At 47.6% G+C, this 17,408-nt stretch overlaps 1 protein-coding gene across 1 annotated transcript in view; it reads left to right on the top strand.

The window, feature by feature from the left end:
• Positions 1 to 17,408, top strand: part of LOC142309921 (glutathione S-transferase P 2-like) — a 47,391-nt gene that overhangs the window by 17,124 nt on the left and 12,859 nt on the right. The window contains exons 4-6 of the mRNA XM_075347388.1: positions 2,251 to 2,338; positions 13,036 to 13,139; positions 13,762 to 13,869. Coding sequence (XP_075203503.1) covers positions 2,251 to 2,338; positions 13,036 to 13,139; positions 13,762 to 13,869 — 300 coding nt within the window. The remainder of the gene's footprint in view (positions 1 to 2,250; positions 2,339 to 13,035; positions 13,140 to 13,761; positions 13,870 to 17,408) is intronic.

Genomic DNA, 17,408 nt, shown 5'->3' with positions numbered 1-17,408 from the left:
TTTGGCTGGAAAAGATTGCGAATGCCATATCACATTTGACGTGCCCCTGACATGTCAAAATATCAGAAGCCCCCACAAGTAACCCTATTTTGGAAACTACACCATTTGAGAATTTCATCTATGGAATTAGTAAACATTTTTATCCCTCGGGCGAGTAACAGAATTGTATAACATTTGGCTGAGTAAATGAAAATTACAATTTTTCCACTAAAATGTTGCTTTGGCCCCAAGTTTTTAATTTCAAAATGGGTGATGTAAGAAAAAAAACTATGAAATTTGTTGTACAATTTCTCCTGAGCACGCTAATACCCCATATGTGGTCAAAAACTACTTTTGACACACATTGCAAATCTTAAAAAGGAAGGAATACCATATTAGACTTCAGATTTTGCTGGAGTGGTTTGAGAGTGCCATGTCACATTGCCAGAGCTCATGAGGTAACTGAAGCCCCCCCATAAGTGACCCCATATTACAAACTACACCCCTCAATGAATTCTTCTAGGTAACAGAATTTGATACCATTGGTGGTGAAAAAATAATTATTATATTTTTACCATAAGTATTTTGCTTTAGCCTCAGATTTTACATTATCACATTGGAAAATGGGGAAAAAAGCAACAAAATTTGTCACACAATTTCTGCTGAACATAGCAAAACCTCATGGCTGTTCTTTACTGCTTAGCCACATTGCAAGATTCAGGAGAGAAGGAGCGATATTTGACTCTAGGAGTAATAATTTTCATACAATAGTTTATAGACTCCATATATAGAGCCCTAAGTGCCAGAAGAGCAGAATCCCCCCCTCAAGTGACCCCATTTTGGAAATGACACCCCTCTAGGAATTTATCTACAGGTGAAGCAACGATTTTGACTCCATTGGTGTTTTCCAGAAATAAGCAGCAATGGATGTTGTTGATTGTAGGGCTCAGAATGTTGTGCCAGTATAGAGTGCCCAGCTTGTGGCTCTGGAGAAACGTACCCCGTAAATTAAGTCGGTATCCTCACTACTGAAATGTGCTTTAGGTGCACAGTGTGCCACAGAAAGGAGAGAGGCATTTGGATTTGGGAGAACGGATTTTGATGGCTTTTATTTTGGGGTGTTAGATCTCTTTTTTTGAGCCTTTGTACTACCAATAACAAGGAAACCCCTTATATTTATGTTTATAGATGATGAACTAGAGTGGGAACATATTTTATCTGTGGATTGAGTTGAAGCTTTTATTGGGCACGTTTTACATAAAAATTTGGATCACATTTATCCTGTGTTCTACATTGATCACTTATATGGGGGTTTCCATCTAAATCTCTGAATGATTATATTCATATGACACCTTCTCGGGATCCATTCACTATAATGATGCAGCAGAGTTAAGGGGGCTTTACATGCTACGATATCATTAATGTTTTATCGTCGGGGTCACGTCGTTAGTGACGCACATCCGGCGTCATTAACGGTATTGCAGCGTGTAACACTTACCAGTGACCTTAAACGTCCTCCAAAGTGGTGAAAATCGTTCACCATGGAGAGGTCATCTTAAAACCAAAAATTGTTAATGGTTGTTTATAGATGTTGTTCCTCGTTCCTGCGGCAGCACACATCGCTGTGTGTGACACTGCAGGAGCGAGGAACCTCACCTTACGTGCGTCCCGCCCGCAATGAGGAAGGAAGAGGGTGGGCGGGATGTTTGTCCCGCTCATCTCCGCCCCTCCTCTTTGATTGGCCGGCCGCTTAGTGACGTCGCGGTGACGTCACTGTGATGCCGAACGCACCTCCCCCTTGAGTTAGGGATTGTTCAGCAGTCACAGCGACGACGACGACCAGGTAAGTGCGTGTGACGCTGCCGCAGCGATAATGTTCGCTGCGGCAGCAATCAAACGATATCGCATGCATAACGGGGGCATTTGCTTTTGCGTACGATATCGCTAGCAATTGCTAGAAATATCGTAGTGTGTAAAGCCCGCTTTACTCTGGACTCTGTCTGGCCGCTGTTCAATGTTGTCCTTTCAGGGAATCTTAGAACTAATTTTCTGGAATAGCTAGGATATTTCTGGTGAGCGATCAGGGCGACTAACATTAGGAAGTTTCATAGAAAAAGAACTCATCTAGTCTTTGATCCACCTCACTTTATGATAGCCGAGCGCCAAAAAACATGTCCTGTCAAAGTGTAAGTGTCACTAGTATCATATATTGGCAACTTTATTTTATGATGCACATCTCATCTCAGGTCTTTGTCTGTGGATTGTTCTTAGGTCTTTGGTCAGCTTCCTCGTTTTCAAGATGGAGACTTTGAGCTGTATCAGAGTTGCACCATCCTGCGATACCTGGGCCGCAAATATGGTGAGACTCCATTATTACATTTAGCATTATCCAGAATTCCACACCTTATATTATTCTGTGGGACTGTACGGTATTTCCTTGTCAGATAAAACTGAAATGTGCTTAAGATTAGGGTTATAAGAAGTCAAACAAAAAGAATGTGTGTGCAACTTTATGGAATTTGCTGGACCTGGTGAATTTCAACAATTTACAATTAGATTTGAAATAAATACCCATTTAAGTTTTACAAGTTTAAAACTGAGGCAGAGAATGCAGCGGTCATTTTATGGTGAATTACCATAGTGAGATGATATGAAAACTTACAGCTGAGCAATAGAGACATTAAAAGAAAGACCTAAAACATTGGGCAACTACTACAGCACTGCAGAAGATGAGTGTAACAATCTGTCAATAAGCGTATAACTCGGATGAGTGATATCCAATGGGTCAGGGCCAACCAGCAATTTTTTTTTTGCGTGGAAATATCAGACTTCACTCGGATGGTCTCTGCCCCTACATCAGATGTAGTTGCAAAACCTGGTGACAGATTCTCTTTATTTGTGGATCTCTGGTTTTACACTACTTTTTTCTAGTCCATTTTAAGAACCCCACACAGCACCTATACTGCAGACGGCTGCAACACTTTGCTTTCTCATATGAAAGTACATGGATGCCAATACATTTGAAAGCAATGATGGAAGAGGTAGTCATTAGCTCCCTTCTCTATTGTTCTCCTTGAACATTTGAGCTCTGACGTCTTAGCGCAGCAGGTGTGATTATGTCACCACATTGTGCCCACTCTGCGGAGCAGTGTAGCGCTGCAGCCTACATGACTGCCCTACTGCAGAGGCTTTCTTCATATTGTCAGCAGAATCCCCCACACCAAACCCCCCCTTTTTCCCAACCGCTAATAAAAACACAACACCCTTCTTTGGATAAATTGGCCAAATCGGCCCGGTTTATTAACAAACATTATAACAGATAATAAATAACCATTTTACCAATGCAAGGGCGGTTCTTGGAGCCCCAAAACCTGGCGGACACCAAATATTGTTACCAAACCATCCGGCATATTTTGCCCCCAGCCGCGCCTACAAGCTCGGGGGCACCACCTTTGCCGGAAAACAGTGTCCCTAACCGACTCTCAGGGGACCCCACCCCTGGAGAGCCCCCCCAAGTCCGCCAGGCAATTACCATACCAGAATAAACAAAGGGGGGTGGTCCCCCATCTATCCGATGTACCACCCCCCACCCCGAATTTCCACCGACTCCAAGAACCCCCCTCGCCACCGCTCGCCGAAATGACTCGAACCCCAATAGAAAATTAAATGAACCTCGACACCACCGTCTTCTCCGACAAAGATTAAACATATATGTATAGGGCGGGAGGGCGGGACCTTCTCTAATGGTACCTCGCGCCGAAGTAGTGCCCCCCCCCCTCTCTCCCTGGACATATATACAGCCCCCACCCTGTCCCCTCCCCTGGCCCTATAGATCCACCCCCCCTAAACTCTTGACCCCGCACAAGCCCGCTCTTTCTACAGAAAACATTAACCCCTTGCTGCCCTGCAAAGGTGAGTCATGGGTCACTACGCCCATGGCTCTGCCCTGGCTCCGTTCAGCCTTGACTGCCCTACTGCAGAGGCTTTCTTCATATTGTCAGCAGAATCCCCCACACCAAACCCCCCCTTTTTCCCAACCGCTAATAAAAACACAACACCCTTCTTTGGATAAATTGGCCAAATCGGCCCGGTTTATTAACAAACATTATAACAGATAATAAATAACCATTTTACCAATGCAAGGGCGGTTCTTGGAGCCCCAAAACCTGGCGGACACCAAATATTGTTACCAAACCATCCGGCATATTTTGCCCCCAGCCGCGCCTACAAGCTCGGGGGCACCACCTTTGCCGGAAAACAGTGTCCCTAACCGACTCTCAGGGGACCCCACCCCTGGAGAGCCCCCCCAAGTCCGCCAGGCAATTACCATACCAGAATAAACAAAGGGGGGTGGTCCCCCATCTATCCGATGTACCACCCCCCACCCCGAATTTCCACCGACTCCAAGAACCCACCTCGCCACCGCCACCACGAGCATTACCTGACACCTCATAATGCGAGTCACCCCACCAAAATGAGTGCCCGCTCCACTCCTTCCTGAATGCTCAAGGCCCATAAATCAATACCCACGGCAGTCAGGTGCACACCATCTGATCGCCAAAAATTCCCCTCCCCCGACTCCAAGTCCCTGTGCCGAACCACAACTCCTCCATTCCTGGCCACAAAATTCCCAACCACCCTGTTGACCTTTATTCTGGTCTTGTCGATCCCCTCCAGGGACCGAGCCCCCCGCCAAACCTTTCTGGGAACAATGTCCGACCAAACCACCCTCAGGTTAGGGCAAACTGACCAAAGGCGGAGCAGGTCATACCGTATATCCCGAATCAACTCCCGACAGGGGCGGGCCCCTAAATCGTTTCCCCCAATGTGCAACACCAGCACATCCGGGGTGCGATCCAATCGAGCGAACCAGTGAAAATCAACCAACACCTGCCGCCAGCGCATGCCCCTCACACCGATCCAACGTACGATTACCTCGTCTCTGGACCAACCCAACTGCCGACCATTGCGCCGCACATCAGCTCTCAGTGCCCCCCAATAAACAAATGAATGGCCGAAAATCCAGACGAGGGGCGCACCACCTATAAAAGGAAACAAAACAAGAAAAGAGGGGGGGGGGGAGGGTACAACAACCACAAGTCAGACACACTCCAGGAACTGCCATTAACTTGAGAACAACATTACAAATTTTTTTTTTTTTTTTATAAATACACCACTACACCAGACTAGCCACGACTTTTACAACAAATGGGGGCGGACGTACAGCCTGAACCTCCTCGACTCCCACCTGCCTATCCTCTTCACTGTCTCCGCTGGAAGCCCCCACCTATCGGCCTCCGTCGCCGCCCCAATGCGAAAAGAGTGGGCTGAAAACTTGTCCGCCTCCAACCCCAACCTCTCCAGGCATTTCCGAAAGACTGCCACAAACTGGTACCTGGACAAAAACGATCCGTCCTGATGCTTCAACAACGGGCCCAGACGGCCAGGCCCCAATTCTAAGTACTGTTTAAAACAAGAGACAGGGCACATCAAGGACCCCGCCAATGCCCATAAAGTGACCCTTCTTCCCCGACCAAGTTGATCCGTCTTAGACCGCCGGATCCAAAATTCCACAGAGTCTCCCAAATCAACTGTGTCTTCTCCCAAAACACCCCCCCCCCACGGGACGACGCTGGGGACACCAATTTGCCTATCCTCGTAGCTCCGAAGAAGGTCCAGGAAAACGCCAACCGAAACAAAACGAATTCAAAATAGGAAACACACACTCGCTCCAGCTGCACACCCAGCTCTTCCAGCAGCTGGAATGACACCGGCCTCCGACTGTTCAGTCTATGAAGCCCCTTCCTCAAGCCCCTCACAGCTTGTCGAACCAAAAAATTCTTTGTTATGTCAACCATCCCCCGCAATTTACAACCAAACGCAACCCCTGCCATAAACCGATTAACCCTGGAAAAAGACCACTGACCGGAAGCCATCCGGCACATCCAACAAAGCAAAGCGCCTACAGAATCCTCGGCAGACTCCCCCGCCCCAAATTCCTGCCTCCAATTTGTCCATTCCATCCAAGCTGCTTCATACGCAGCCCACGTGCCAGGGGCCAATGATGCTCTGATCAACGAACTCGCCTCTCGAACACCAATTCCAAGAGCTCCGCCGGCCAGATGCTGCCAGCGGACTCCGCTTCGGGTGCCAGGCTCCAAAAACGATCCCACTGCAAGCGAGAAAGGGAATCAGTAATGGCGTTCTCAACCCCCGGTACATGCACTGCCACAACCCACGCATTAAGACAAAGGCACCGCAACACAAAGTACCGCAACAAGCGGACCACCGGAGGAGACGCGCCCGACAGGTTATTAATTGCCATGACTACTGACATATTATCACAGTGAAAACAAATTTTTCTGTTGCTGAAATGCTCTCCCCAAACGGACACCGCCACCACAATTGGAAAAAACTCCAACAAAGTCAAATTCCGCGTAAACCCTGCTTCATGCCAAGCCGCGGGCCACTCTCCCACGCACCATCTGCCGCCGAAGTAAGCTCCAAAGCCCTTACCCCCCGCGGCATCGGTGAAGAGCTCACAATCAAAATCATCTAAGGCGGGCTTTGCACACTACGACATCGCAGCCCGATGCTGCGATGCCGAGTGCGATAGTGCCCGCCCCCGTCGCAGCAGCGATATGTGGTGATAGCTGGCGTAGCGAAAGTTATCGCTACGCCAGCTTCACACACACACTCACCTGCCGTGAGACGTCCCTGTGGCCGGCGACCCGCCTCCTTGTTAAGGGGGCGGGTCGTGCGGCGTCACTGCGACGTCACACGGCAGGCAGCCAATCAGACCGGAGGGGCGGAGATGAGCAGGATGTAAACATCCTGCCCACCTCCTTCCTTCCGCATATCCTACGGAAGCCGCAGTGAGGCCGGTAGGAGACGTTCCTCGCTCCTGCGACTTCACACACAGCGATGTGTGATGCCGCAGGAGCGAGGAACAACATCGGACCGTCGCATCAGCGTAATCATGGATTACGCCGACGCTGCACCGATGATACGATTACGACGCTTTTGCACTCGTTAATCGTATCATCCAGCCTTTACACACTGCGATGTCGCATGCGATGCCGGAAGTGCGTCATTTTCAATTTGACCCCACCGACATCGCACCTGCGATGTCGCAGTGTGCAAAGTGCCCCTTAGACTTCCGCAATCATTAGCGACCGGCCATTGTACTTCTCTAAAAAACTGCCCCATACCGCCAAATCCTCCCTAAGGTCCCGAGTCACCCTTATGTAATGCCTTGGGGAGCGCACTCCAGCGGTCGCCGACGCCAACCTTCGTGAGAAAACGCGGTCCCATGGGCATGATGCGGCAAGCAAAATTAAGCTTGCCCAACAAAGACTGGAGGTCCCTCAACTGGATTTTTCTAAGACGCACAGCCGATCCCACCTCAGCCCGCAAAGCTGAGATCTTTTCTTCAGGCAGCCTGCACTCCATCAACACAGTATCAATAGTGATACCCAAAAAATTCAGACAAGTACACGGGCCTTCCGTCTTATCCTGCGCCAAGGGGACCCCGAACCGGCCAGACAACCACTGCATCGTCCCCAACAACGTCTGACACACTGCCGACTCAGCGGGGCCGATAAACAAAAAATCGTCGAGATAATGGATCGCCGACGAGAGCTGCGCCACATCACACACTGCCCATTCTAAAAAGGAACTGAACGCTTCAAAATAAGCGCAAGAAATGGAACACCCCATTGGTAAGCAACGATCAACAAAATAGGAACCGTCCCAAAAACAACCCAACAGTCGCATACTCTCAGGATGCACCGGCAGCAAGCGGAATGCCGACTCGATGTCCGTCTTCGCTAGCAATGCTCCCCGACCACATTTCCGAACCCAGCTGATGGCTGCGTCAAACGAGGTATAAACCACCGCACAGAGGTCTGGGTCAATACCATCATTCACCGACAAACCCTTGGGGAACGACAAATGCTGAATGAGCCGAAATTTGTTCGGCTCCTTCTTTGGGACGACCCCTAACGGAGATACTACCAAATTGGGGATGGGGGGGGATGCAAACGGACCCGCCATCCGCCCACAAGCAACCTCCCCAAAAAGCTTTTTAGCCACAACCTCTGGGTGTCGCCGCGCCGACAACAAATTCTTTAACTGAAACGGAACAACATGAGGAGGGGGGGGATCCTGAAACCAACACGAAAACCATCCTCCAACAATACCGCCTTATCCCGCTTGGGGTATCTATTTAGATAAGGGGCCATCTTGTGAAGCCTCACCGGGCTCACCCCCTTTTCCCAAATCTCCCCCTGCCTTGGGCCTACCCTTCTTAAAGCAACGAGCTGCTCCATGGGAGGACCCTCCACAACCTGAACACTGATGCTTAAACTTGCAGGTTTCCAAACTTGCACTGGCTGTCGTTAAACTGCCAGCACACACCTGCCTTTGCTCCAACACCCCCTGCCTGGGTCCCCGCACCCCCAGCAGTAGTGTGGCCGGCCGACCCGGCCCCCCCGTAAAAGGGCTGACCATAACGAGCCGGAGCCATGACTTTTAACCATAAACCAATATCCTTCTGATCCCAACGGATACTGGGCCGCACGGCTTTCCGCTGCCTAAATTGTTCATCGTACCGCAACCAAGTCTGCCCACCATAAATCCTATGAGCTTCCGCTATAGCATCCATGTTTCAGAATAGCCCAGAACAATTATCCGGCGCCTTTTCGCCAATGACGCTAGCTAGGATCGCAAAAGCCTGCAACCACTTAACAAACGTTTGAGGGATCAGCCGCCACCTCCGCTTTTCTTCCTCCTCCTTCTTGCTATCATCCTTCTTTCTCTTATCCAAATTAAACTTCTCCAAAGGAAGGAGGGAAAAAATTTCCACGTATTCATCCTTCCAAATCTTCTCCTTCACTTCCTTCTTTAAATGCGCCCCCAGAGGGCCCTCAAAGCAAACGTACACCTCCCCTCTGGCCCTATCATCCAAAATAATCCTATCTCCCTCCTTATCCTTCTCCTTTTGCCCGGGATCCGCCACACTATCCCCAGCAACCACCTCACTTCCCGTCGGTACCACAACCACAGCCGATGCTGCCGCCCCAGAATCCGTCACCCACGCTGGGACAGGAGACCCGGTCGCCCCCTGGCTCGTCCTATCCAACTGCGCCAACAAATCACGCACACCCTTCAAAACATTGCTCAGACTACCGACATCAAACCCCGCCGCGCTCGGCCCCGCGACCCCCAGACCCCCTATGACGCCCTGCGCCTGGCCCCTGCTCACTCCCGGGGAAACTAAACTAGGTGAGGACGCACACAACATAGAGGACTACTCACCAAGCTGCGTCGGTACATGAGACCCACCAGCCGAAAATCCTGACTCCAGACGACGATCTCCTCCAGAATGGACCAGCACGGAAACGTCTTCGGCAGCTCGACCAGGGGGGACCTGGGAACCCGCCGCGCTCGACCTTGGTCGGATGACCCGGGAGCGAACCGGATAATGAGATGCAGGATGACTCCCCTCAGATGCCGACCGTGAAGGCGACCTCCTCCTGGATCGCGACCTCGACCGGGATGGCGCAGGCCCCTGCCGTGCGGGCGAATTTCTCCCCGTCGCTGACCTCCCTGATGGCGACCCGCTCCTCCGCGTCGAAGGGGACCGGAACCTGGACCGCAACCTCCTCTCTGGCGATGATCTCCGCAGCTGCGATGCCCCACTCCTGGCAGTATCCTCGAACCCAGCGCGCGCTGTCATCCTGGAAGCTGCATCCATCCTGGGCTCGGCAGGTGATGTTCCTTGCAGGGTCGTACTCCACACTCCCGGCCCCGGAGGCCCCGCAGAAACTCCATCTCCATGCTGTCTAGCAGTCCCCCTGACAGGAGCATCGCCAGGGAGGACCGCCGCCATTTTGTTGTAGCTCGAAGCAGTAGAGGCAGCTGAGCCGGTCACATGACCCCTGGAGGGACCGCCCACCGCCGCAGGTCCTGAACGCCGAGCAGGATTCCTCCCTCGCCTGCTCCTGCCAGCTGCTGCAGGTGGATTCTTCTGGTGAGGAGGGTCCCCGGAGGGGCTCCTACGGCGCCGCTGAGGACCAGGAGCAGCATCAGGCGAGAACCTCTCCGGTGCCCTTGCCCTGCACCCACTCCGGAGCGGTGGGGGGTCAGCTTCAGACACCGCATCCGGACCTCCCAGGATCTCCCTCAACGCTGTCCTGATCGCCGCTCCATCTGCGCCGCCGGCAGCAGCCCGAAGCTGCTCCAGGAGTCCTGCAACCGATGCCATCATATCAGGGGGAGACAAGGTGAGGTGACACGGGGACCTTCTCTAATGGTACCTCGCGCCGAAGTAGTGCCCCCCCCCCTCTCCCTGGACATATATACAGCCCCACCCTGTCCCCTCCCCTGGCCCTATAGATCCACCCCCCTAAACTCTTGACCCCGCACAAGCCCGCTCTTTCTACAGAAAACATTAACCCCTTGCTGCCCTGCAAAGGTGAGTCATGGGTCACTACGCCCATGGCTCTGCCCTGGCTCCGTTCAGCCTTACTGTGGAGACCAGAGAAGTGGGGAAATGGGGAGAGGTGAGTATTCTTTTGCTTTTAAATCAATAGGGCTATGATTCTGTTTGCAGGTCTATGCGGGGCCCATTATACATTTTGCAAGGCTATGAATTGGCCATTGTACCATTTGAAAGGCTATGTGCGGCCATCATAATATTTTGAGGGCTGTGTGGGGGCCATTATACTATTTGGTTGGTTATGTGAGGCCATTATACAATTTACTGGGCTGTATGGGGGCCATATAGTTATTAGGGCCATTATACTATTTGAAAGGTTTTATGGAGTCCATTTTACAGTTTGCAGAGATAATTCTGGGTCATTATACAGTTTTCAGGGCTATGTGGGGACTACCATACTATGTGGAGGGTTTTGTGGGGGCCAATTACATTGTTTGGAGGGCTGGGTGGGTGTCTACTACACTACACAGTTTGAATGGCTATGGGGGGGACTAAATAGTTTGCAGGGCTATGTATTGGCCATTTAAAAGTTTGCAGGGCTATTTGGGGCCATTATACTATTTGGAGAGCTATGTTGGGAACATTGTACAGTTCACAAGGCTTTCCTGGGACCATCACACTATTTGAAAGGCTGTATGAGGGCCATTATACTATTTGGAGGTTTATGTGTGTCCCAGTACACAGTTTGCAGAGCTATGTGGGAGCCATTCTACTATTTGGAATGCTATGTGAGTGCCATCATACAGATTGGAGGGCAATGTAGGGGCCATTATGCAGTTTTGAGAGCTACATGTGCAACTTTTTTCAGGCTTCAGAGCTATTTGGAGGTCATCATACAGTTTGTGGGGGCCATTATACAGTTTTCAAGGCTAAGTGATGGCCATTATACAGTTTGGAGGGCTATGTGTGGACCATTTTTTTTTGTTTGCAGGGTTATGTGGAGGTTATTATACAGTCTTCAGGACTAAGTGGGGGCCAATATACAGTTTGCAGTGGTATGTGGAGGGCCACTATACTGTTTGTAGAGCTATGTGGGGGTCATTATATAGTTTGCAAGGCTATATGAGGGCCATTATACAGGGTGGGCCATTTATATGGATACACCTAATTAAAATGGGAATGGTTGGTGATATCAACTTCCTGTTTGTGGCTAATTAGTATATGGGACGGGGGAAACATTTCAAGATGAGTGGTGACCATGGTGGACATTTTGAAGTCAGCCATTTTGGATCCAATTTTATTTTTTTCCAATGGGAAGAAAATCAATGATGTGTTTGGTTTTAACATGTAATTTTATTCGTTCATTAGTTATTTACAATTTTATGACCACTTATAAAATGTGGTCAAAGTGCTGCCAGTTGTGTTGGATTGTCAATGCAACCCTCTTCTCCCGCTCTTGACACACTGATAGCAACACCGCAGAAGAAATGCTAGCACAGGCTTCCAGTATCTGTTGTTTCAGATGCTGCACATCTTGTATCTTCGCAGCATAGACAATTGCCTTCAGATGACCCCAAAGATAAAAGTCTAAGGGGGTCAGATCGGGAGACTTTGGTGGCCATTCAACTAGCCCACGTTGACCAATCCACTTTCCAGGACACTGTTCATGTAGGAATGCTCGTACCTGACACCCATAATGTGGTGGTGCACCTAGCATGAGGGACAGCATACTGAACCCTGTCCCTCATTATCCAACAAGTCACATTGTGACAATTATACTGCTTGGAAGGCTGTGTCAGGACATGTATACTGTTTGGAGGGTTGTGAGGGGCCATTATACTGTTTATAGGGCTGTGTGGGAGCTATTATACAGTTTTCAGGGCTATATGATGACCATTATACAATTTAGACAGCTATTTGAAGGAGCATTGAAGGGCGGTCTGGGTGCCAATTATACTGTTTGGATGTCTATGTGGAAGCCATTGTATTAAGGGTTATGTGTGTGCAATTCTACTGCTTAGAAAGCTACATGGGGGAAATTTTACTGTTTGGAGGGCTGTTTGGGGGCCATTATACTGTTCGAAGAGCTTGTGGGGGCCATTATACTGTGCGTGGTCATTATACAATGTGGATGGTACATCAAACTGTATGAAGGGTTGTATAAGGGCCATAATACTGTTTGGAGGGGTATAAGGGCCATTAGAGTGTATGGAGTGTTGTTATACTGAATTGAAGGTCGTCTTGTGGCCATTATACTATTTGGAGGGCTGTGTGGGGCCTATTATACAGTTTGCAGGTCTATGTGGGGGCCATCGTACTATTGTAGAGACCTATATACTATTTGGTAGCTGTGTGTGGCCATTATTCTTTTTCGAGGGCTATGTCAGGAACATTATACAGTTTGCATGGCTATGTGGGGGCCATTATACTTTTTGTAAGGCTATGCAGGGTCATTATACAGTTTTGTAAGGGTATATGAGGGTCATTAAACAATTTGGAGGGCTATGTGTTGGCCAAATATACTGTTTGGAGGGCTGAGTGGGGGCATTATACTTTTTGTAGGCCTATGTATTATTCAAAACTTACCTTGTAACCCTGTGTATTGTGTCTTACAGGTCTCAGTGGCAGCAGTCAACAGGAAATAGCAAACATTGAAATGATAAATGATGGAGTGGAAGATCTGCGGATGAAATACTACATATTTCACTTCTTGGAAAAAGTATGTACTACAAAATGTACCAATGGTATAAGCCCAAGCACATTAGTGTTACCTCATTTATTATTTTATTAGCCCATATTTTACCATTTTTACATGACTCTACTTTCATACTGAGGCCCATGGAGATTTGCTGTCATGGATTCAATTTAAAAAGATGCCTTTGCATGTCCTATCACAGAGGTATTTACTGCTCGAATAATAGTCAACACTGTGGAGGCTCACAAATGCAAAATGTATTATATTTACATGCTTTTCCATATGTATGAGCCCTTGGTGTGATCAGACCATTCAATACATCTTAATTTCAGGATCTCCTGTGATGATTAACAGGTGTACACACTTAGCTTGGTTAAACATTAATGTTTTCTCAATGGAGAGAGAAGAGAAGGTATCTGCCAGGAATCTATTACTGTAACTTATATGATCGGCATTGTTATTCGATATGGGTCAATGTGTAATGTGTACGGACCAAAACGTGCCTCACACTAATAGACAAATTAAAGGTTCCCATACATATTAGACTCAATTCAGCAGGAGCAAACAACAGCCTGATATGCATGGAGGCCTTACAACTTACAGGACTTCACATAGAAGTCTAAAAACCTTCTATCATGTCTTCCAGGAGCCAAATAAGGAAAAATTTCTGGCAGAACTGGCAACTCAGCTAGGTTATTTTGAAAGAATACTTTCCAAAAATTCCAATGGCTCAAAATTCTTGGTGGGAGATAAGGTAAGTGTAAACATATGGCCAATAAACATGTACAGTTGAAACCAGAAGTTATAAAAACAGTCTAAAAAGACAAATCTGCATGTTTTTCTCACTATCTGACATGAAATCAGAATAAACCTTTCCCGTTTTAGGTCAATTGGGAACCAAAGTTATTTATATTTGCCAAATGCCAGAATAATGAGAGAGAGAGAGAGAGAGAGAGAATATTTTAAGACATTTTTATTGCTTTTTACTAAGTCAAAAGTTTACATACACTAAGAGTACTATTTGAAAAAGAGACATTTTTACTAGTAGTTCCGTAAAATAAGTTGATTTTTTTATTCTTGTATTTCCATTAAAAATAACTCGTCAGTGTAGCGACAAACCCTGTTGACGTGTTTCAACTGTAAGGTCTTAGTCGTAAGTTGCTAGTGTTCCATCTATGCAAGTGTGGCTAGAGAAAACATCTATACGGCGAGTTATTTTTCTTTGAACTTTACTAAGAGTACTATGCCTTTAAACAACATGGAACAGCCCATATGATGATGTCATATCTGTGGAAGCTTCTGATAGGTTTATTGAAAACACCTGAGTTAATTAGAGACAAACCTGTGGATGTTTTTTAATGCACACCTGAAACACACAGCTTCTTTGTGTAGCATCATGGGAAAGTCAAACTAAAACAGCCAAGATCTCAGGAAGAGAATTGTGGACTTGCACAAGTCTGCTTCATTCTTGGGTGCAATTTCCAGAAACCTGAAAGTGCCTCGTTCATCTGTTTTAACAATTATACGCAAGTACAAACAAGATATGAATGTCCAGGCATCATACCGCTCAGGAAAGAAATGGGTTCTGTGTACCTGAGATAAACGTGCTTTGGTCAGACATGTGCATATGAACACAAAAACAAAAGAGCCTGTGAAGATGCTGGAGGAAACTGGTAAGATTTTGTCATTAGCAATAGTGAAACGAGTAGTGTATCAACATGAACTGAAAAGCCACTCTGCCATGAAGAAGCTATTCATCCAAAAGAAGCATAAAAAAGCCAGATTAATGTTTGCAAATGCACACAGGAATAAAGACCTTGTGGTTTGACAAAACTAAAATTAAACTGTTTGGTCATAATGACCATCATTACTAGGGATGAGCAAATGTATTCGCCACTATTCGGTATCCGATGGATAATGGGGTATTCGAGGTATTCGGTATCCAATGGCTAATATGGTATTCGCTTTGATACTTTCATTTTCATTTCTGGACTACCTAACGCCTTTTTCCAGCCAATGAAAACATCTGATGTTGCTTGCCCTCACAGTAACGCCGCAGCCATCTTTGTTGTGGTGTTACTGTGAATGGCTTGGCCGCACAGCATCATAGGGGCTATATAAGCCAGCGGCCATTTTGGTCAGTTGGTCTCTCTTTGTTACCGATCACCGGCATGGCAAGACGCTACACAGCTGTCACACTGTGGCTGGTTCTCCAGCTTTTGAAAGTGCCGGCCGCTCATTATTCCATCTCGTATTACCTGCTTCCTCGCCCACCGGCGCCTATGATTGGTTGCAGTCAGACACGCCCCCACGCTGAGTGACAGCTGTCTCACTGCAACAAATCACAGCCGTCGGTGGGTGGGTCAATATCGTGTAGTAAAATAAATAAATAATTTAAAAGAACGACGTACGGTTCCCCAAAGGATACACAGCCGAGGTAAGCACAAAGCAGCGGGCTGGTATTCTAAAGCTGGGGAAGGCAAGGGCCAAGGTTATGACCCCCCTCTCGCAGCCGAGAATATCAGCCCACTGCTGCCCCGAGAATGTCGCATCCATTAGATGCGACAGTCCCGGCGTGTCACCGGCCCTTCTCGATTGCTGTGATGCGGTGGCAATCAGGGTAATAAGGAGTTAATAGCAGCCCATAGCTGCAACTAAGTCCAAGATTAGTAATGGCAGTATCTATGACATGCCATCACTAATCTGTAAAGGCCGCTTTACACGCAACGACATCGCTAACGCAATGTCGTTGGGGTCACGGAATTTGTGACGCACATCCGGCCTCGTTAGCGACGTCGTTGCGTGTGAAACGTATGAGCGACTGGTAATGAGCAAAAATACTCACCTTATCGTTGCTGTTACAGGTGCTGTCCAGTTCCCAAATATCGTTGCTGCTACAGGTACGATGTTGTTCGACGTTCCTGCGGCAGCACACATGGCTATGTGTGACACCGCAGGAATGAGGAACCTCACCTTACCTGCGGCCGCCAGCATTGAGGAAGGAAGGAGGTGGGCGGGATGTTACGTCCTGCTCATCTCCGCCCCTCTGCTTCTATTGGGCGGCTGCTTAGTGACGTCACTGTCACTTAGAAAGGAGGCGGTTCGCCGGTCACAGCGACGTCGCTAGGCAGGTAAGTAGTGTGACGGGTCCGAGCGATGTTGTGCACCACGGGCAGCGATTTGCCCCGTACCCGCAACCGATGGGGAGCGGGTACGCATGCTAGCAATCTCGCTAGCGAGATCGCAACGTGTAAAGCGGCCTTAAGTAAAGTAAATAAACACAACACCGAAAAATCCTTTATTTGAAATAAAGCACCAAAAAGCCCCTCTGTCACCACTTTATTAACTCCCACCCCAAATATCCAGGTCCAGCGTAATCCACACTGATTCAGCAACGTCTGTGAGCGAGTGCCTAATGCAGCCTCATTCCTTGAACGATGCTGCAGGGGTAACTCCAGGTTATTTCTCACGGTCGGTGATGTCAACACATTACCGCTCGTGAGAACTTCAGTGCTGCTGTAAAGTATAGAGTGACATCACTAACTGGCAGTGACCGTGCGAGAACTCAGATCCAAGCTCCATCACATATACTGTTGAGGGGGGAAACACATACATCACAAATAAAAGCTATAATATCATCTATCTATCCATCTATCCATCTATCTATCCATCTATCCTTCCATCCATCCATCTAACCATCTATCCATCCATCTATCCATTATCTATCCCTCTATTTATCCATCTATCCATCTATCCATCCATCCATCTATCTATCTATCCATCTATCCATCCATCCATCTATCTATCATCTATCCATCCATCCATCTATCCATTATCTATCTATCCCTCTATCTATGTATCTATCTATCCATCTATCCTTTTTTATCTATATATCTATCTATGTATCTATCCATTTATCCATCTATCTATCAATCCATTATCTATCCATCCATTATCCATCCATCTATCCATCTATCCATCCATCTATCCCTCTATCTATCCATCTATCTATCTATTTATCTATCCATCTATCCATTATCTATCCCTCCATCTATCCATCTATCTATCCATCCATTATCTATCCATCTATCTATCCATCCATTATCTATCCATCTATCTATCCATCTATCCATCCATCCATCTATCCATTATCTATCCCTCTATCTATCCATCTATCCATTTATCTATCTAGCTATCCATTTTCAATTATCTATCTATCTATCTATCTATCTATCTATCTATCTATCTATCTATCTATCTATCTATCTATCTATCGGCTAGATAAATAGATAG

Source organism: Anomaloglossus baeobatrachus, chromosome 5 (genome assembly GCF_048569485.1).
Source record: "Anomaloglossus baeobatrachus isolate aAnoBae1 chromosome 5, aAnoBae1.hap1, whole genome shotgun sequence".
NCBI classification, from domain to species: domain Eukaryota; kingdom Metazoa; phylum Chordata; class Amphibia; order Anura; family Aromobatidae; genus Anomaloglossus; species Anomaloglossus baeobatrachus.
Note: the sequence above shows the minus strand (reverse complement) of the source record. Positions and strands in the feature narration are given on the sequence as shown.